The sequence below is a fragment of the Cnephaeus nilssonii genome (genome assembly GCF_951640355.1).
Source record: "Cnephaeus nilssonii genome assembly, chromosome: 1".
In the NCBI taxonomy this organism is placed as follows: domain Eukaryota; kingdom Metazoa; phylum Chordata; class Mammalia; order Chiroptera; family Vespertilionidae; genus Cnephaeus; species Cnephaeus nilssonii.
In genome coordinates, this window is record NC_137072.1 from 39,098,532 (window position 1) to 39,120,747 (window position 22,216).

General features: G+C 40.8%; 1 protein-coding gene across 1 annotated transcript in view; it reads left to right on the forward strand.

The window, feature by feature from the left end:
* Positions 1–1,583: 1,583 nt before the first annotated feature.
* Positions 1,584–22,216, forward strand: part of ADARB2 (adenosine deaminase RNA specific B2 (inactive)) — a gene marked incomplete at both ends in the record, with an annotated part of 417,934 nt that continues 397,301 nt past the window's right edge. Inside the window, one exon of the mRNA XM_079787310.1 lies at positions 1,584–1,683. Coding sequence (XP_079643436.1) covers positions 1,584–1,683 — 100 coding nt within the window. The remainder of the gene's footprint in view (positions 1,684–22,216) is intronic.

Below are 22,216 nucleotides of genomic sequence, written 5' to 3' on the forward strand. Positions count from 1 at the left end.
TGGAGCTAAGATTTGAAATCGAATGTCCTCCTCTCTCTCTTTCATCAATGAGCCATGACCCATCAGCTCACCACACAACAATCAGAACATTCTAATTGTTTTTAATTTTCCCTAGAGAATTTATTTTTTTCTTATATGAAGAAAATAATCTGGAAATTTCCAGGACCATAAGAAGCTTGAAAAGGGTGCATGTAAAGTAGTAAATAACAAAAGTATTTGTGTGCCATTTTCATATCAATGTGTTAATGCTTGCTAATGACTTTTACAGTGGATTTTTTCCAAACCATTACTATTATAATTAATAGCTTATGTGATTTAAATGCAAAATGCAATTATGGCTGGGTTCTTTTCCTTCTTATATTCCCTTCAAATGTTTAGGGTTCCATAATGATAGTCCTAAAAAAAAAATAGGATAACCCTGAATAAAATATGCAAAATGATTTCAATTTGCAAGTCACCTCCTCTCCTCGTAAATATTACTTTCTTTCATCCAAATGTTACATTTGGCACTAAAACTATCAGTTGGCAGCACTGGCTATCTTTCATTTCATTGTTCCCTAAACAGAGCAACCCTCTGAAATCCCTCTCCTTAAAAATCAGACTTGGATCCGAATACCTCCGTCTCTATGCAATATTTCTCTTTTGCGAAAGGAACAGCCTAGGGACATAAAGGGGGCGGGGAAGGGAACAGGGGAACAGGCAGACTCTAAAAATGAATACCCCTAAGAGCTGTCCCGGGGGGATTGCAAATCTTAGTCCCCTTCAGAGGAAGCAAGGTCTCCGAATTTCTTGGAGAGATATTTCCCCTTTGACACCCTAAGCATGGCAATGAATTAACTCGTTACAAACTGGCTGGAGAAACACTCGCTGCCGGTTTCTGAGAGTGCAGGAGCACAATGTGCTGCCCGCTCGCCTGAGGCTGGAGCCTGGATCCCAGGGCAGACCCCTCCTGCCAGCCGCCCCTCAGGCTTTTCTCCCAGACAGGCTGGTGCTGCCGCGCGGCTGTCCCTCCCTCCGTGCAGCCTCCTTCTCCGCTGGGTCCTGGGCAGCTCCCTCCATCCAAAGGGGAGCTGAGTTTGCCAGCTGACAGGGAAGGCAAAGGGCTGGTGGTGCTGATGTCAGAGCCGGCAGACAGTTGTGATTGGATCTAATTAGACTTTGCAGCAGCAAATAGACAAGCTCCCTGCGTGATTGGCTTCAAAGTGGCTGGTGCCCAACAACTAGCAGAGATGCCAAAGTAGAAGCCCTGCGTGCAGAGCCCGGACCAGGAGCGGCTGCCCGGAACAGAGCGGGGCGCCCAGACTGCCAGCCCACCTCGCCTTCGCGCTCCTCCGGTCCCTGGAGGTCCCTGGAGCCCGGGCGCTCCCGCTCAGACCGCAGGTTTGCAGCCCAGCTGGAAACAAGTGCCAGAACAATTGGAGGCAGGAGGAGGGAGGGGGACCGCGCGAGTGCTCTGTCCTAAAAAGTGAGCCCGCTCCCTGATTTGCAGAAGCCTTTAGCCGAGGCGGCAGCAGGCAAGAGCAGCGAAGGTGAAATTGGTTGAGAAAGGATTGCTGTCCTGTTCTACTTGCCGAGTTTCAGCCATGGCATCCGTGCTGGGGACCAGCAGAGGGTCCGGAGGGCTGAGCAGTCAACTCAGATGCAAGTCTAAGAGGCGGCGGCGGCGGAGGTCCAAGAGGAAAGGTAAGGACCCGGTGGTCAATCGGAGCGCCTCCCGCTAACTCTCCGCTCTCCTCCGCGTCCTCGGGGCTGGGGGCTTTTTCCGTTTCGGAGGCTTCCCTCCGGGATGCTGGTGGGATGTCAGTGCCGTGCAGGGCCTTGGGAGTTCAGACACCTTTGTAAATGGCTGGGGGCTTTTGTAAGCCCAGAGGGGACCTTGACGGGGCAGCGGGCTCAGCAAAGCCTTGGCTAGGCGCAGGTGAGGAGGAGAAGGGGGCGGAGGAAGGGGCCGCTGGTTCTCCTGGAGGGCAGTTCAGTGCCTGGTCACAGGGGCCGCCAGCATTGCCTCTGACCCTCTGGAGGCATCCTGAGCACTCAGTGCCTCTGACCCTCTGGAGGCATCCTGAGCACTCAGTGCCAAAGGCAACATGCACCTAAGGCAGCTTCCCTAAAAACGAGGTGTGACACCTCCTGCCAGCTGTTTCCATCCAAATGGTCTTGGAGGAAGGAGTGGGCAAAGCGCAGGCAGTCCCTCCCCACATGGGCTGACAGTTGGTCCTGAGTGTGGCTCCCGGTGCTTGTAGACACTGGGACCTAAGGAGAGCACAGGCTCATCCCGGGAACAGAAGCAGAAATCAATCCACGAAGGAGAAATAGGCATTACAGCTTGTTAGTGGGGGAAATCGCAAAGCAGAAGAGGAGAAAGAGCGGCTGAGGACAGGCTGCTACTGACAGGGTCCTGTTGGTGCCTTGTTAGGGATATTCTTGGAGATGGGCTGTCCTGAAGTTAGCAATTCCTTCTCCAGCCCAGGGCGTCCACAGAGCGGCTGGTGTTAAATCAGCAATTGCTCCAACTGGAGAGGAATGTTCTAAAATGCCAGCGCAGCCTGCCTGCACGCCTGGTGAGGATGAAAAGGCTCCCACTGCTGCCCGCCCTTCCCCGACAGCTCCTTGCCGAGAGTCGGCAGGAGAAAGTTCCGTCCTTACCATGATTTGAAATTGTGTTGATTTTTTCTTTTTTAAGAAAGTGACTCTAGGGCCCTAAGAACAGTTGGAAAGACACAACTAACATGTATCAGGTTTTCCAGTTCGGCAGGGCTAGGCTGTAAATGCCCCCCCGAGAATTTTCACCTTCTCAGTGGCCTAAGAGAAGTTTGTGCCACCTCTTTTCCTAACCGCTTTCAAGCAGTCCTCAAGTTCATCTCCCAGCAACAGAAATTAGCCAGACAGTTTGAAGACATGATGCCCATGTCAAACCACCATCCACTGTGATCGCATGTCAGGACGGCAGGAGCCGAGGGACAACTTCCCTGCGGGACTTCAGAGCTTTGGTTTCCCAACGAGATTGATTCCGTAATTCTGGTTTAAGGGAGCTGATCAAATAAATGCCGGCCACTCGCTTGGTCACCTGAAATTTTATTTTGAAACAGGCCTGTTAATGTATGCCAAAAATAACACGAACACAAAGTGGCATCAATATTGAGGAAAATCACAGAATTTTAATAATGAGTATAAAACTTTTAAGAGGGAAAAGAAGACATTATCTTATGGACTTCGAGTGTTTGTGCTTCCCAATATTTTTGTTCAGTCTATTAATATATATAAAATTGAAGAGTAGGAAGTAATAGTTCACAATAAAGCAATTCTATAAAACATATACTGATAGACATCGGTGCCTTTCTCCAAATTCATTTTTCTTACTTTTGAATAGTAATCATGCTAGCTGAGAAAGCATTCATTTGGGGAAAGAAAAACAAGAAACCTGAAGGAAGATTTCATTTGTTAGAAACTTAAACTATAGCAATTCCCAGTAAAATTCTGATATGCAGAATTGCTATGCCTTGGTTATATTGAATATACCAAGTCTTTTAATTCTCACAGCCAAAACCTGGAGGGGGAAAGGTAGTCAGGATGATATACTAATTGCTATTATGCATAGATATGTGTGTGGGGGGTGGGGGGGGGGGGGTGTTCCTGTGGCATCTGCTGAGAACTAGCTTGTCAGGGAGGATTATCAAATCAAACTACCGGACATTCACTTTTTAGGGGAAAGCTAGCAATATAAATGATCAACTTAGAAGAAAACATAGCAATTATGGGACGTGTTAAGTGTTATTTGCATTTTCCTGGGAATGGATCAGTTTATGTATAATCCCAAGTGATTACAGCTGCTTGGTGTTTTCCCCCCTCTTCTACCAGGACAATGGTGAATTTAAATTATGTTCTAGTATTCATGAATCTTAACAATAGTAAATGAAAGGACTAATCTCAGCCCTTAAACTGATCTAATATTATAACTCTGTCACAATTTACAGTCCAGGAATGAGTTGATGGTGGTTAAGGAAGGAATCTTAGGATAAGGCTCTATTTGTATCAACAGAAGCTACTGACTATGAGCACAAAGTAAGGGCTCTTTTTATACATGAATAAATAGGTTAAGATAAATGTTAGCCTTTTTGCCAATAGTGCTTATTTTACAACCTATTCTAATGACCAGGAGTCATTTTTGAAGGGGCATTATAACTTTTCGTCTCCCAGTGCTGTGAAATGCTGGCAGCTCTTCATATGCGCCCTCTAAAAGTGGCTTTGGGATGATTTTTTAATTACCCCTTCTATTGCCCAAAGAATCTATGGGCTCTGAAATAAAAGCTCTGTATCTACAGCTTAAGTGTGGAATTGATACAATACATGTATTATTAATAAATATGATCCCTCGCCTCAGAAATGAAATATTTTCCTGTCCTGGGTGATTTTTAGTCACTATACCACACAGGACGTTGTATGATCTTTAAAGATAAAAAAATATATGGGGGAAAAAACTTACTACCAGAACCTGCCGTTCTCTCTCAGATAAACTTTAAGGGAGACACTCAGAGTGAACCTCACCCACCCACCGGTTAATTCCCTTCTGTTAATTTATCAAGACCGGGTGCCTGATAGTTTTTGCATCTTCTCTGTGTGCTAGTTTTTGGTTGAAACTTCCTTTTAGAAATTATTTTGAATGATTTATATTTTCTGTACAAATGAGAAATGTCAAAATTTGACTTCTGTGTGGGAGAAAAACAGGCAACTAAAAAAAAACACCTGAAAAATACAAGGAAACCATCTAATTTTTACACATGTGGTTTAGGAATGTCCGATTGAATCCCATGTAACATGTGAGAGACACGTTGTTTATTCTCTTCTGTTTCATTCAGAGACATTGACAAAATGCTGAGGCACTGGGAGTTTATAGAGATTCGACTGTTCCCTGATCTCACTAAATGCCACAGAGCTCGCGTTTCTCACGGAGAAACCTAGAGGTTGCTCTTTATTTTATAGTCCTGGGTAGAATTACGCGCAACCAAATCTATGTTGTGTGGTCCTATTAGAGTAGTCTGCTGATATTTGAAAGAACTGAACCTATGGATATTACAAAAGTGTATATTTTAACCCAAGATAACAAAAATAAAGGTTTAAGGTTTTATTAATTAGTATCATCTCCAGTGGGCAGAATAAGAGGCAACATTCATCAGAACCGTCTCGTATATAAAGAGAAAACATTTAAAATTTTATCAATTAATCTGTACACCTTTGGGTGCCTTTAGGATAATAGTCTGAGGACTTTTGTGGGTGTATTTTAAATTATTAAATAGTACATATATTTCGTTTCATATATTTTTGTTCTTTCTTTTATGAGTGTACTTTTCCTAAAAGAAGCTATGCATTAGCATGAAATGCATTCTGTAAATAATGAATATAGTTAATATTTGATTCATTAGTACATGTAACATGTAAAATGACTGAAGGTTCTGGAAAAAATATTTAAAATCACCCTTTTAATAAAAACATATTTGGAAATGGGTTGGGAACTAACACAGATTTAACTGGCTCCATGATATAAACAGGAGAATAGGACTTTAAGTAAGGTGCATCCATCATTAAAACCTAGGGGAGGACTGGGGAGAACTTTTGAAATACTGTATAAACAATCCTTTATAAGTCAGCCTAATTGGACTTGAGCACCAGCGCATGCCTTTTCTCTTTTTGGGACATTCGACAGCAAAATACGTTAACTCTTGAAATTTATATATTGTTCCAGGGTGATTGGTTACACAGAGTTTTAGAAAAGTGAAGACGAATCTTGGGAAAACCGTCCAAGCTGTAGCTCTGTAAAAGCGAGCTGATGAGTCACAGGGGGCGGGAGAACGGTGTGGAGTGTACACAAAAAGTTGGCAAGAGGCACGGAATAAAGTAGAGGAAGTGGATGACAGACGCAGGCTCGTTGTGAAAAGAAATCCCATAAAAAGTTAATGAAATAGAAAAATTGTGCTCTGTATCCCGTGCAATGCCAAACCCACAAGCATCCGTGTGGCTGGTGGGGACACATGTCCTCACCGCAGCCTCGCAGCCGCTCACTCCGCTCACCTCGCTCTCTGACAGCTCGGAGAAAGGACTGGATTTAGTGATAAAATTAAATTGATTAAGCAGCCCGCCATCATCTAATGGGGTAGGGCTTTCTCTCTCTCTCTCTCTCTCTCTCTCTCTCTCTCTCTCTCTCTCTCATTTGTATTAGTACCTCCCTCTGGTTTCTGGCGACCCGTGTAATAGCAGTGATTTCAAGGGCATTAGATCTGATGAGTGAATGTGAATTTGGAATAAAAATATGAGATTCATGTATCCATATCTAAATGGTGGTTTGGTTATTGAAAAGTGCTGTCCCTGAAAAGCATCATGTAAGGAAATGCAGAATTAGAAAATTGTACTTTTCCTTTGTGAGGGATGGGAAGACAGCTTATGCTCTGAAAGCATCCAGTGTTCAATTTTTAAAAATATACATATATAATGTTTGTTGTTTTTGTTGTTTTTGTTGTTGTTGTATGTGTGTGTGTGTGTGTGTACATATATATACACAGTAAAGATGATGAAAACATTTGAGCAATTTTTTTATCTGCTGCTTCTTTTTCTAAAATGAAATATGGAATGTGAACAGTTTTGAGCAACTCATAAAACCAAAAATGATTACACTACTTTGTTCTTCATCACTTAAATAAGCTCTGAATTAGTAAATTGGTCTCTTAATTACTAGCCGATGAGATTTCTAAAAGGATAAATTCCCACATGGTAGGAAAGATTTTAAAAGCACTTATTACAGCCATTTCAAAACTAAATAACAATATAATAATAATAACAAAGCAAATGCCAGGTGAAATATAAAAGCACAGATGTCCGTCACAAAATACTCAAACTATTGAGTGTCAGCACCATCCATGTGGCTACATATTGCAAGAAAAAGCTACATAGCACCGCATAGCCTGAACCCAATTCCTATTAAGTGTCTGTAACTAGAGTGAACCTAAATTAACCTCTATCTTTTCAATTAAATGTTTTTCCTCCGCTGACATACAAAAATGCATGGTGTTAAATAATTGATTATGCAAAGAGAATTGTTTATTCCTAGCTGTTAATATATTATAATTCATTTACAAAAGTACCCCTTTCAAATGAAGGGACATTACTTTCAAAAAGAAGGGGAATACGTCTGTTTAAATCTGGATCCACATGTAAGCCTGACATGCTCCTGTGAAACCTTAGAAAACAGGAAAGGGAGATGCATTTGAAAATTTAAAAACATATGTTCTTTTACTTGCATATGTGACACTCCTACTTCTCAGGCATCCCTTTTGGGGGATTAAACTTCTACTTATTTGTTTATTTTGTTTGGAAGGAGTGGGGGCTATTGCATTTGGTTTCTTGACTTTGTTTAGCCAGCATCACAGCCAATGTGCCTCTTAGTGCCCTAAGTCTTCTACAAATGTATGAGTGAATTTAATTTCCCAGGAAATGCATCAAAGAATTAGCAACCACAAGAAGGATATGTTTGTTTTTTAAGAGGTTTGTAACTTTCTCCAAAATAAACCTGACCACTTGCAAAGACAGCAGATTTTTTTTTCCTGAAGAACAATAAATATTTGAAAATAAAGAGTTAATCTGAGTTTCTGGATCCTCTCCATACACTGTGGCTATTTAGTCATCTTTTCTTCTGGTTACACATATTGAGAATGAAGGGCCGCAAATTAGCTTCATTTTGATATTTTATTGATGGGGAAAGAGTACAATTAGTATCTGGCTTTTGGTAACAAAGTGGCTTGTAAATGTCATCTTTGTCATAAAATACATATACATACACACATATAGAGTTCACTATGATCTGTTTTAAATTATCAAAATTACCAGTAGTTTATGTTAACATTTTTTAAAATCTCAAAAACAAGCTACATGATAATGTAAATTTTATATTAAAGAGGGCTTTTATGCTTGATTTAAAAAGTGCCCATAAATGGAGCTTTTATAGAAACAATGCAAAGGAGCATTTCTGTTTAAGATGGAAGAGATATATAATAACATCAAGGCTCAGGTGACTTGTAGTTTTTAGATTACTTTTGAATTCCTAAGTGATGACATTTTAAAGCTTTTTTAAAGATGTATACGCTTAAAATGACAGGGTTGAAGGTGCCTGGCGGAATTGCCTCGATGCAGAGAAGCCCATTTGAGCCGCGTGTTTGTGTAACTGCTAATGCCCTTCCCGCGTGAATACTCACAGTAGCTGAAACGGAAAAGGCCCGGCTCTGTCCCCACACCTGTCTAATCAAAATCTCCTGTGCATTCGGGGAGAAGTCACCAGTGGAGACAAGGGTGGAGTAGGACAGCTATTATTCTGAAAGTGAACTACCTGTTCACTGTAGCGAAAATCTGGTGGCCTCCATCCCTCCGAGCACTTTCATAACGGTGCTCACAGAGAACTTATTGACCAAAGAGATCAAGGCTTCTTTCTGTTTCTATGGCCTCACCATTCGGATAATAGAGAAAATTCATACTGCTCAGAATATATTACTAAACCCTCTTTTCTAAAGTTCCTGCTCCACAAAGTGAATCTCCCACCCGAAGGATAGCTTGGCACTTCCAGGTGATTTGCACATAATAGAAAGTGTTCCTCTCCACGTCTCAACCAGGACGTGCGATGAGGGATTTTATAGATTTAATTAATCGTTGCTGCTCCATTTAGTTCAGATGAAACCTCTGATTCTTGTTTCCTACAACCGATAGTCAGAAGATCTGCCTCATCATTTTGTAATGTCTTCCGTGATTTCTCAAATATGTCTCCTCAATGTGATATTAAAACAGAACGGATAGGGACTCGGTCCCATGAACCTAGGGAGCCAGTCACAGCCTGAAAACACTCACCCAGTCAAACCCCTTCTGTGGTTGAAAACAGGGAAAAAAAAGTGGAGCTGTGCTCTTTCTAAGATGTAGAACTTGGGGAACAGAATAGACTGGCTCAAAGCATGCGCCCTGAACACAAATAACTGACTTAAAAATGGTTTCATCAGGCTAGGTCTGTCAGAAGGACACAGATTTCCTCTCCTGAAAATGAATGCAATATTTCCTAAAAGTTTAATTGCTTTCGGAAAAGTGCAATTTAATAAACATGACAGAAACGTCAACAAAATAGATGTTGACCTCCCCTGCACCCGAGTCTGGCTGGGTTCACTCATCCCTGTCTGTAACAGATGCTCCGCTCCCGTTTGGCTCATAGCTGTGGAAATGGATGTGTCCTTAAAGGAAACACACGCTCTCTTTTTATTAGAGGGTGTTTGGATCTGAGAGCTGAAACAAAATGTACACAAGCGCCTATACTATCTGACATGCACAGTTTTTTAAAAAGACTGTTTTATTAATTTGGGTGATGTGCAAAATAATATTAAAATAACACCATTTACTATTCCTTAAGGTAACTAAGAACATGCAGGGCCTAATTTAACCACGGACATAAAGATATTTTATTTGTGCTTCAACTCTACATATTAACTCTGTAGATGAGAGTGTGTAAAGGACTACCTTGGTTCTAACAGAATTCAACAGAAAGTGACTTTTTCATTCAAAACATGTGGTTCAAGGAGAAATTTTTTTTTAATTCAAAGGAGTCCATGCTTCTGATTTTCTTTCTGAAGAAGAAACAATTTTGAAATAGAAATTATTGCTATATCCCTAGGAAAAATACCAGGATAAACAGTAGCTTATCTGTAATACTGTCCACAATTTAGAAGGTGAAGAAGAAGAAGAAGAAAATTATACACACACACACACACACACACACACACACACACACACACTGAGTGGCCAGATTATTATGATCTCTAAATGCATAATAATCTGGCCACTCAGTGTGTGTGGCCCAGTGCATGAATTCATGCATGGGTGGGGTCCGACCAGCCTGGCCAGGGGGAGGGGACATGGGCAGTTGGCCGGCCTGCCTGCTGGTCAAACTCCTGATCGAGGGGACAATTTGCATATTAGCCTTTTATTATATAGGATATACACTGAGTGGCAAAATTATTATGCGTTCAGAGATCATAATAATCTGGCCACTCAGTGTGTGTATACACACACACACACACACACACACACACACACACACACACACGGTTTGAAGACAGAGGAGTTATATGGCTTGAAGACAGAGGAATAGGGAATACAGTAACTCTGACAGCCCTGGAAAGATATTGAACTAAGAGGTACTGGCCCCTCTGGTGTGGCTCTGGTGTGCAATAAATGTTACTCTAGTCTTCACGCCAGTCGCCCTCAGGAGCTACAGATGGAAAGCTATTCAGCACCAAGTGAAACTCCGGGAAATAGCTACTCATTCAACATTTAGGATGACAAGGCCATTCATTTTAGATCTAACACATTTGAGAGTTCATATAATTTTATCTTATCACTTGAGTGTTTTAGTTCAATTATTTTAAGGAAAGTTAAATTATAATGTGGGCCTTTATATGTAGATAATGAATGGAGTTCAAGCCATTAAAAATTATATGTGTGGGTTTTTGTAGATTCTTAAAATATAAATACAATTGATAGGGACAACAGACTCAAGCATTTATTAAAATAATGAATATTGAAAGGTTCTCTAACTCTGGGACAGCAGAAGTCTAATATATACTTATTTTTAGATGAACACTGAAAAAGTCATGTATAAAAAAACTTTGGACTAAACTTCTGAGATCACAAACTCCTTGATAAATAGTGGAAAAAATGAGTTTGGTTTATGATCATGCTTTATAGTATTGAGGAAAACATTAATTGTAAAAGTTTTAAAACATTTATTTTTAAAAATCTGTTCATAATTCACACTCAGAAGTAAAATAAATCTTTTTTGTCTTTGACACTAATAAAAATACTCTGTCTTCCTACATCATAAAACAAGAGAGAAACAAAAACCATGGTGTATGGAGGGATTTTAATGGGAGGGAGGGGGAAGGAGAGAGAAACAGAGTCAGAGACAGAGAGCATCAGAGAGGGGAGGGAAGAGAGTTTAACTCCAAGGTCTCCCTGCTCCTGTGCCCTGTGCAGAGTTAATCTCCCTGCATTGTGAGCTCTGTGTCTTCCAAAACAGAAAGGACTCTTGATTTAAAAGCACAGGGCATGCTATCCAATCCTGCTCTGTTTGCAATTTTGCTTTAAACATTATCCGTGTATTCAGACAAGGGCTGATTTGATATAAGTACCATTTATTCATTTGCAAATATATCCCCTGGGCACCTACTATGAGTTAAGCAAGCAGCTGAGAAAAAAGAAGAAAAAAAACAGGCAATAAAAAAAAAGTTGGCAGGATCCTTCTCTCTGAGCTCAGATTGCATATATGAATACAGACATAGGCATGCAAATCAAAACAGGAAAAGAAAAAAAACCTCCATGAATCTGGCACAGTATTAGGTTCTTGGGAAATTGTTTTAAATACAAAATATTATCACATTTTTTACAAAAATTGGGTCTCTATTGTGTTTTTTTATTATTCCAGGTGACACTTCTATATGTAATCTAAATCATTAAACTTAAAACTGCTCAAGGTTTGAATACTTTATTCCCTCCCCAGAGTCAGAACATAATAGCTGCTCAATTAAAACACACTGAGGAAAAGGATTTTTTTAAATAAAAATTGCTTCAAGAAATAGCCAGAACAATGTAGTAGAAAGGAACATTTTCTAGAAAGAGTATATACAGACCCTATGAGCCGTAGTAATTGACACAGGGAATACACCAGGTGTGGACATGTGTGCGGATGATGTTCATAAGCCATCTTTGGGATGATGACAACTAGGGACGAATGTGGCTTCTCCAGTTCTTGTTTTGTAGAATTATCTGCAGGTCTGAATGGCAGGCGTTGCTCTGTGTGTGTAGTGATTGTGCATGGATGGGGTTCCTGATGAGCTGTGTGCTCCCAGAAATGAGCACAGTGGCTACCACATTGTATCCCATCCCTAAATGGCTGCTGTAGAACTAATTATCAGATGTAGATGGCAGATTTACAAAGGGCACTGTCTGGTTTATCTTTAAGTCATTGCCAGGTGAACTCAAATGTATTCTTTCCACAAACATTGATGGACAATTTTATGTGGCAGCCACCGTGCTAACTGGCAGGGATGAGGCAGTGACAAAAGCTCTGAAAATGTCCTTTGAAAGAGCCAGAAAGCACATCTCCACTTGGCTCCAGCTTCTCTGTGGTCCACGTGGAAGAGACAGTTTACAAAAATCCCTCCAAAAGCTCTGGAGGCGCACTTCTGTTTTCCAAACTGGCCACACAGATAACTGGCATGCGTGTGGGGGTGTGTGGGAATGGATGAGCTGAAACCCACAGAGCCAGACAAATCCCCCAGACGCTGCTCAGTGAGCAGCCCTTCGGAACCTGGCGCCCCTCACCTCAACCCTGAGGAATTCTCCTCAGCCTCTCTCCCCTGAGCCTCCAGCTTAGGCACACGGGCACACCTCCTCCTGTCTGCTGGTTGCAGATCTGTCTGGAATCTCCCACACCTGTAACTGGTGCTGCCCTTCTTCTAGAAAGGTCCAGGCACTGCCCGAGAGCTCAGCCACCATTCTGCGTCCTGGTTCACAAAAATTCAACTCTGTCCTCATTGCCGTGGACAAGCACTGTGTGTGTCTACGTGGTGCACAGCTCTAGCACCCGGTCCAGGAAAGTAAATAAACGGGGCATCCAACCTGTGATGTAGTGCAACATTCTTTATGACCCAGGATGGCAACTCCGTGCCTAGACGTCATGGAAACTAGGAGGTAGAGCTCATCCGAACAGACATAGAAGGCTTTCAGGCGGCCATCTATTCAACATGTGGACGCAGGATGCCTCGTGAAAAAGATGAAAGTCACTGGACGTGTCGCTTGTTTCTATGTAGATAGCATGTTTCTTGGACTTTCTTATCCCTTACCTATTAGATAACTTTAGAATACTGTTCTCTCTCTCTCTCTCTCTCTCTCTCTCTCTCTCTCTCTCTCTCTCTCTCTGTCCCCTCACTCTCTTTCTCCCCATCTCTGTCTCTCCCTCTCTCCCCATTCCCCATCCCTCTCTGCCTCTCCCTTTTCCTTTTTATCTCTATCCATCTGTCTCTATCTCATGTACATTAATTAAACAGGACACATGTAGAACCCGCACCCAATGTACAGCACTAGAAACTAGAAGATAAAATCCTTTGGTGCACACGACTTACTTGGTCCACTCACTTTGGCAGCAGTGACACTGGCAGCCGACAGGCCTCGGTGATTATCTGTAGTGATAATCCATAAGGGAAACAATAAAAGTGAGAGTTGATAAAATTGAAACCATGCAATCAATTAAATGCTCCATATTATTTGTATATATTTATGCATACTAACATGAATTCTGTAAGCAGAAGCCTGATATCAGCATTGTTACTCCGTCACTGGGACTTGATCCATGTGGATGAGGAAACTGTCTTCACTCTTGGTTCATCTGGGCTCCCCTTCCTTCACTGTCAGGCTGAGCCGATCCTTTAAAGTGCTCCCCAAGATGGCCTTGACCATGTCTTTCTCCTCTGAAATGTTATTTCTTTATATCGGGGTTCTTACCACTAATATCAAAAAATACCTCTGTGGCCCTAGCTGGTTTGGCTCAGTGGATAGTATCGGCCTGCGGACTGAAGGGACCCAGATTCGATTATGGTCAGGGGCATATGCTTGGGTTTCGGGCTCCATCCCCCGTAGGGGGTGTGCAGGAGGCAGCCAGTTGGTGATTATCTCTCATCATTGATGTTTCTCTCTCTCCCTCCTCTCCCTATCTCTCTGAAATCAATAAAAATATTTTTTTAAATACCTCTGTGTCTGACAATAGTCAAATTCCCCACGTGGGTGCAGAGACATTCTCTCCTGTGTTTGAAGCAAGTTCCCTCCTCCAGAGTTCTCTCTGGGCGTTGCCCTGGGAGCGCCATCTGTCCATGGTGTGTCTGGAGGACTTGGAAGCAATGCTATGTGGTTTCCCCTGCTGTAGTATAGGTTGAGGTAAAAAATAAGCCCCCACAGTTGATGGAGAAAAAATAAATCAGACATAATGTGGCACACTCCCCATGTGTGGCATCATTGGACACTCTGGTTCAGGAACAGGGGACATGAATTTACTTTACATCACAGGCAAAGTGTGTTAATGGACAATTATGGGACTGGAAGTGTCTATATTGCAGAATGTTAGCCTCACCCAAAAGTTTAACAAAGCAGGGAGGACAAACTCTGAAAGAGTCATGTAGTTGAGACTCTGGGTCCGTATTTTCAATAATTTTCTCTTGGTTAGTCAAGTGCAAACCAGCAATGATGAGGCCACTCAACTGACTGCCCATTTGGCCACAGGCAACAAGAAGTAAATATTAGTGACTAATATTTATCAAGCACTTATGCTGTTCTACTCCTGAAATTTGTCTCTGGCACGCTAGTTACTTATCTATAAAATAGGAACAGTGTTTGAATTATAAGATTGTGACATGTCTTTTCACATACATTTCATGTGCATATACATGTGCATATATATATATATATATATATATATATATATATATATATATATATACATATACTATATATTCATGTCTGTCATATTTGGGTGACTTACAAATTAACTTGTAAGATAAAATTTAGAATAGGAGGGGTTTTGTTCTTTTTAGTCTAAGTTAAATATACAAAAAGGTCTAGCACTGGCCGCTTTGGCTCAGTGGATAAAGTGTCAGCCCATAGACTGAAGGATCTTGGGTTCAATTCCCACCAAGGGCACATACCTCGTTGCAGGCTCAATCCCGGCCCAGGTGGGGCACTTGCGGAAGGCTACCAATTGCTATGTCTCTCTCACATCGATGTTTCTCTCTCTCTCTCTCTCTCTCTGTGTCTCTCCCCACTCTTCCACTCTCTCAAAAATCAATGAAAAATATCCTTTGGTGAGAATTAACAACAACAAAAAGTCTAGACAGACAGTGTATTAGTCTGCTCAGGTGGCAGTAACAAAGTAGCCCAGACTGGGCAATATAGCAACAGAAATATATTGTCTCACAGATCTGGAAGCTGGAAGCTGAGATCAAAGTGTAGCAGGGTTGGTTTCTCCTGAGGTCTCTCCTGCCTATGTCCTCACGTGGTTGTTCCTCTGTGTGTATCTGTGTCCTGATCTCCTCTTATGAGAACACCAGTCAGATTGGATTTGAGGCTAACCCAATGATCCCATTTTAACTTAACCACCTCTTAAAAAAAAAAAAAAACACATCTCCAAGTATAGTTACATTCTGAGATCCTAGGAGTTGGGCTTCAGCAAGTGGATTTGCGGGGATACAACTCAGCCTACAATAGACAGAAAAGCACGGTTCTATTCACCTTTAGAGACATTTTCTGAAAATGAAAGCGTGCTGTTAGGTTATGCCCTCTTTCCAGAAATATCTTTACCTTAATAAGAGCCAGGAGCCTCATCAGTTCCACTTTCATCACCATAATATCTCTAGTATATAAACCATAATATCTCCAGTGGACGAGAAATACTTGTAGAATTGGACTAACATCAGATTTGACTGAATAATGTCCAGAGAGTTTCTCTTCAGATGTCATCTAATGGTGTGATACTACATGACTTCTATTGTATTCTGCTTTTGGTTTCCTCCTTTCCAGACCCTCGGGAGATCCCCATTTCCTGTTAGAGCAGCGTAAACCACATGACTCTAAGAAGGGTTCCCTTCCACGGTGTGAATGGTGTGAGGACCACTTCCACCTCCCACTGACCCCTCTTCTCCAGCTGAAATAAAGTCAGTCATGTACCTTTCTTAGTAGTATTAACTCAACATCATTTTATGGACAAGGATAGTGAGATATTTGATTACTTAGTTTATTTTCTTTAGGGCTCATGTTACAGAGAATATACCTCCCTTAGAGATATTGCAAAATTAAGGTCCTCTGGTCTTGAAGCAGATGTTTCCATGACTTTTTCAATCAGATTTCTGTCTTTTCAAATAGGACTGAGGTGTAGTATACTGGCAAAAATAAAAAGAGGCATTCAAGAATAGTACCATTGCCCAGCTGGTGTGGCTCAGTGGTTGAGCATCAGCCCATGAACCAGGAGGTCATTGGTTGATTCCCGGTTAGGGCAAATGCCAGGGTTTCAGGCTAGATCCCCAGTAGGGGGCATGTAGGAGGCAACCAGTCAATAATTCTCTTTCTTCAATGTTTCTATCTCTCTCTCCCTTCTCGTCCTCCCTCAGAAATCAATAAAAACATATTTTAAAAATTAGTGCCATCGTCCTGGTATGGAATTGAACACATGGGTAAAGAAATGTCATCATGAGAGTGTGGGCCCTGGAAAGAGGGGGCTTTCAGGGTGAGGGAGCACAAAGGCCAGAGCAGGTGTTCTCTGGCCAATGCAGAGGTCACTGCCACTGAGGAGATATACAGATATCTCAGGAACAATGTTATCAATGCCCATGAAACTAGGTTATGGAGCCAGGATACAGCAGGTCTTGTAAGAGAGTTTTATGCTTTCCATTCTCCGGAAGATGGAAATTAGGGTAAAACCAGCTCATAATATCTTAATGAGCATATGTGTGTTCGTGTGTGTTCTGAATGTATAGATGTGTTTGTATATATGTAAATACACACACATATCTTCCACTGTGCTTTCATTTGCTTAGGTAGCATCAGTAACACAATTTTCTGATTCAAAGGTTTAAAAAAGCTTAAATTGTGGAACCAACTAGCTATTCAACATGTTCATTTTCAGATACCTACATAATAATGTATATTGAATTCCAAAGTAAAAAATTAATTGTTGTACAAGGTAAAAATATTGAAGAACTACTATGAATTAAGATTAGCAGTAAGGACATTTTAAATTATATTTTTCAATAAATAAGTATTAAAATAAGAAAGCCAGTGCTATACATATACAGCACCTACATGCACAACGCCATCCACAGAAACCTAAGTCTAGATGAGCACACGGTTTACTGTGATATTCAAATTAGTTAATATCTTGCAATGAAAATAAAACTTATTGCTCATTCAGTAAAATCCTAGAACTAAATTTGAATGTTGTAGAATGTTCTCTTCAGATTTAAATACACTTTTTTTGGTTGTTGTGTATCTGGATTTAAAATGGAAACATTTGTATGACCTTGTGTGCATGTCTCTGTGTGTTTGTGTACAGGATATTTCTCATCCACTTTCATGCATAAACGGTAAGTTTAATGTTCCAATTTCCCAGATTAAACCAGCTCAGATTCTATGCTGGCGATACAAAGTCAAAATCAAGTTAAAGCCCTGTGTAAACATGTAGTTTCTGCCTTAAATTCACTGAGTAAATGGATAAAAAGCAGATTACAGAAACAAATTTGGGTAGAGAAAAGTCAAATAGGACATCTGAACTCACCATACGATGATGATTCTGGAAGTGTCAACTTTAAAACAAAACAGTTAAATAATGAGACCCTCTTGAGAAAACACTCGGTACTCCCAAACAGAACAAAGGGGTATTAACATTAAGGAGAATATATGCAACTCATTGCACACAAATTACCTAAAATTACTCTTCCCATCTGTTCAAAATCTTCTTTATAAAATCATTTTACATAAACACACACACATAGGATTTCTGAGTTTTTAACTTTCTTTTATAAACAAATCACTGATTCTCGATGACATTTTATTTATGATGGGCCAGTGGATCTCCACCCTTTGTGCCCAAAAATTAGAGTGGGAGGGTCAGTTATGCCACAAAGCTCAGAGAAGAGCGTGGACTGAGCAGGTTTCTTTAGACCCCTCCCAGCTCAGTTTCCTAGACTGAAGGCAACCAGGATCCAGAGCTGGAGCAAGGGAAGAGCTGAGGGTGGATCAAAGCACAGACTCCATCTATTACATCCCTGAGGAAGAACACCCTGGACCCAGAGCCTGAGCTAACATGGGCCCAATATTTCAACCTTACCTGTGGGTCTCAGGTTATACATAGCAGTCATGATGGCTGGGTCACATAGACTTTCCCTGCTGATGGAATAGCATTGCGTGAAATTCTTTCTTTGTGTGAATCTAACTCCTTATTGATTTATAGTAGAAATTGTTCCTAATCTGAGTGACTTAAAGTGTGTGTGTGTGTGTGTGTGTGTGTGTGTGTGTGTGTGTGTGCAATTGTGTGCCTTTGTACTCCATGTTACAAGTATAGAAACAGAACCAGGGCATTTAGTATAAATATAATCTTTCCAGATGAAAAAAATATATATGCATGGGCAAATTTAGGAAATACTCTGACAATAAGCTTATGTTTTTAAAGCTAATTGTTAATAGGTGTTCCTTCTGAATTATTTTACACCATCATTAACATTTGTTTGGTCTTAAAACACACAGTAAACTTTCACCTCTTGCAATATTTTGCTTCATTTCCTTTGTTGCCTTACTTCTTTAAGTAACTTTAATTCTTTACAAACGTTGAATAATAAATAATCAATTAGATTGTCTTTTGGTTGAGGTCCCTCCAAACTGAAGAAGGCAAAAATTGTGGGTTTGAAATTTAGGTTTGTTTATTAATCTCCAACTTCCTTTCATTTGAGCAAGTACTGATTTGGCTTTCAGTTATGATAATCATATTTCTTATAAAGTTTTACAATGGTATTGTATTTTTTGCAATCATTTTCACCAAAGCCATGGGAAGATCAAATGAATAATGTTCAATGTAAATGCATTTAAGGAAAAGTAATGGATGCCTTAAACTTTTTGATAACTTTACAGATAGAACCATCCATACTGATCAAGTGCTGCCAAGATAACCAGGCACATTGCAGATTTTTAAAAGAACAATAAATACACTGTTTATCTACTTGTCTGTTATAGTTTCTCTTCTTTCTCATTGTTATATTAGTTGCTATCCCAAATTTTGCTTTATGTGAAATGTCAAGCCTTCACCAATTGTTTCTTATAATCATGTGCCCAGAGTGCCAGCGTATACCTGTAGTGTGAGATTAATTAGAAACAATGCCCCATTACACTCCATAAGCATCCTAATTTAGACAGTTAATCATAAGTCACATGCCCGGAAACATATGAAACAAAACTATTATTATTCCACTAAATACTCAAAAGACCCCTAAAGACATTCTTCCCTCCTTTGTTATGTTTCCCTAAGCTATGTTATATTTGTGGGTTTGATGTTCCTGCTTTATATTTTTCTAATTCTCATTAAAATATAATAAGGCATTTAATTTTTTCAGTGTTTTTCACATACCACCTGAAATCAGCTTGAAGCCCTCTTGGTCTGTATGTGTATAGCTGGGGATGCAGACATCTCAGGACACTCAGCCACCCCCTGAGTCCCAGAGGATCCCTGTGACCCCCACACACAACCTGACACACAAAAGGCTGGAGTGACTAGACATCAACCCCACTACATGTCCATGCTGATATTGTTTCTGCCCCCAAATCGCTGAGAAATGAGGCCAATTTGTGCCTGCAAATGAGAAGACCTTGGATTTTCCAAATGCAAAACCAAGACTAAAGGAACACAAAGGCACAACCAAATCTGGGCAGGGTCACAGGAAATGTTGCTTCGTAAACCTGTGCAGTGAGGCCCTGTCTCCTGTCCTGTAAGAAAAGAGAACAGACCTGAGTAGAATAAAATGCCAAAACTCACTTATTTGGGTATTTTAGGAGTGTTCTCAGTCCCATGTGCCCTCATGGTGTGGAATTAAGAAGATATAGTATATCTTATTGTTACCCAAGGTATGTGTGAACTTTAGGGTTATTTCCTAGACATTCTAAAAGTAATTAGCATTTAATTGAAATATTCTGTACACTAGAGCCTTGATACCCATAAGCAATATATACTCAGAGATTTGTGAATCTTAAATCTGGTCATTTCTACCAGGGAATGGAATGGAGTGAAGCGAAATTACCAAATGCAATTCTATGCAACATGCAAGATGCATTTGTTTGTTTTTGTTTTTAAGTTTGGGATGTCTTGATATATTTAAATTTAACAAATTATTTTGTATATTTAAATTGTATAAGATTTCTCAGAACCCATTGTATATCAATAGCATATAGGCAAGGAGAAGCATAAGGTGTTTTCCAAACTTATTTCAACTCTCAACACCTTTTGGGGGACAATACATTAATACCTCACTTAGCGTGAGCATTCGACAGGATAAGGTTAAGGAAATGCCCCAATAATTGAGTATCGCTGCACATTGTCACTGGCTCCTGCACAATGAGATCTGCTATTAAGTAATCTATTACAGTTTTGAATTTATATAAAACGTCTATTTTCTTCCTAAGAACCATAATATTTTTAGACCCTTTAACACCTTTATTACTATCACCTGCCATATTGGACAAGGGCTGAATCAGGTTCAGGGTTATTTTCGAGCTTCTGTTCAGAATCTAAGTCACCTGACCCGGGAAGCCAGAGTGGCCGCCGGCTTGTTTCTAACGCCTGGACAGGGAGCTTGTGTGCGCACTGGAGAATGACGAGCTCCAGAGCGCCAGGATGGAGGGCCTTCTGCAAAGCAGAACCCACCGCTCATGTTCCTTGGCGGCCACATCACTGACCAGGAAGGTGACCAGGGCTCGGTCCGCAGCTGGAGGAGAGGGCAGGGCAGCGCTGATGGAGGCCCCGGCCGCAGTGTCCCGACAGTTCCGGGAGCTTCCGGAGCACGTGTGCCTTTCCTCTGTGCACTCTGAGTCTTCTCGATACTTCTGCCAGGTGCTCATTTTGCGTAAAGCTAATGGGTTTAATTCCAACTGCTTATAAATTAGAAAAGCCTACTTTTTTCAGAACCTTTTAAAAATAATGGGACAAGGCAAAATGGGACCCAACCTGTTGAGAAGTAGGTGATGAGTCATCAACTGGGTCACCCACCGGCTGTTATTTTACTCCCGCCCAGTGATTTTATTGTTGTTGTTAATCCTCACCCAAGTATGTTTTTCCATTGATTTGTTTAGAGAGAGTGGAAGGGAGGGAGACAGAGAGAGAGAAATATCAATTGGTTGCCTCCCACATGTGTCCAGCCCAGGGCCAGGGATGGAGCGTGCAACCTGGGTATGTACCCATGACAGGAATCAAACCCTGGACCCTTCAGTCCACAGGCCAATGCCCTATCCACTGAGCCAAACTGGCTAAGGCATGCCCAGTAATTTTTATATCATAATACTTGCACATTGCTAGCTTTTCTAGATCATTGGGGCCCATTTTCACCCATAATTTAAAAAAAGAATTACATTATTACATGTATTATGAAATGACCTTGAATGGTTCTCACTTAATCAAAATCTATTACTTATACAGGAAAAAAAGACTCTAAAAGTGCCTCTGTTTTATCTCAAATCCTCTTTATTTTCAAAAAGACTATTACGTAATTATCCCAAAAGACACAGATACAGTGAAACTTTGCAAATGAAAATACACTTCCAAATTGAATTTTAAAATTTTGAAGATGGTATGACTACTAAGCATTAAAGCACTGAATTTCCTGGTAGCCAAGGCAAAAAGGGAAACAATGAGTTGGAAGCTTCTTGTTTTCCAATAAGAGCAATCAAACCAGGATGTCAAACCACAGGAAGGAAAAAATAGGGTAATTTGACTCAGGAAAATAGAAGAGCAGATGTAACTAATTGGATATTATGGTTATAAAAGAACCTCATTAGGTTTCAATGAAGCATCTGGTTTGTAAGTAGCTGGTTCTGATGGACTGTCCAGGCAAAGGCAGCTTGAAAATGTGCACCCAGGTGGCTGAAGGAGCTCACAGTCTTCCTGAGGTCACTTCATACAGGTCAGGCTGCCAGGGTTACATCAGGACCATAAAGGCAGATCTGAGTCTTCCTATAGCAGGAGGATATGTATCCAACAAAATAAAAGCCAGTTCAAGTTATTCAAATACAAAGTGTCAGAGGTGCGTTATGACCCAGATCTAGACTTTACCAGTTAAGGCTGAATTTGAGAATACCATTTTGGGTTTTGAATGCAGGCACAGATTGTGAAAGGCATTAAATGGGTGTTGACGGAGACTAAATGGGTATCCAGTAAGCTGTCATTGACCAATGAATTAAAGGCTCCACACAGATTAGAAATGCTTATTAGGTGAATTATTTTAGCTTTGGTTTTTTGTAAATGAAACTAAGTTTAGCAATTAACCTTTAAAAAAATTATGCCTCAATTATGCTGCTCCTCACGCTGCCAGCTTCTAGACTGAATGCTCACACCTTAGTTTAT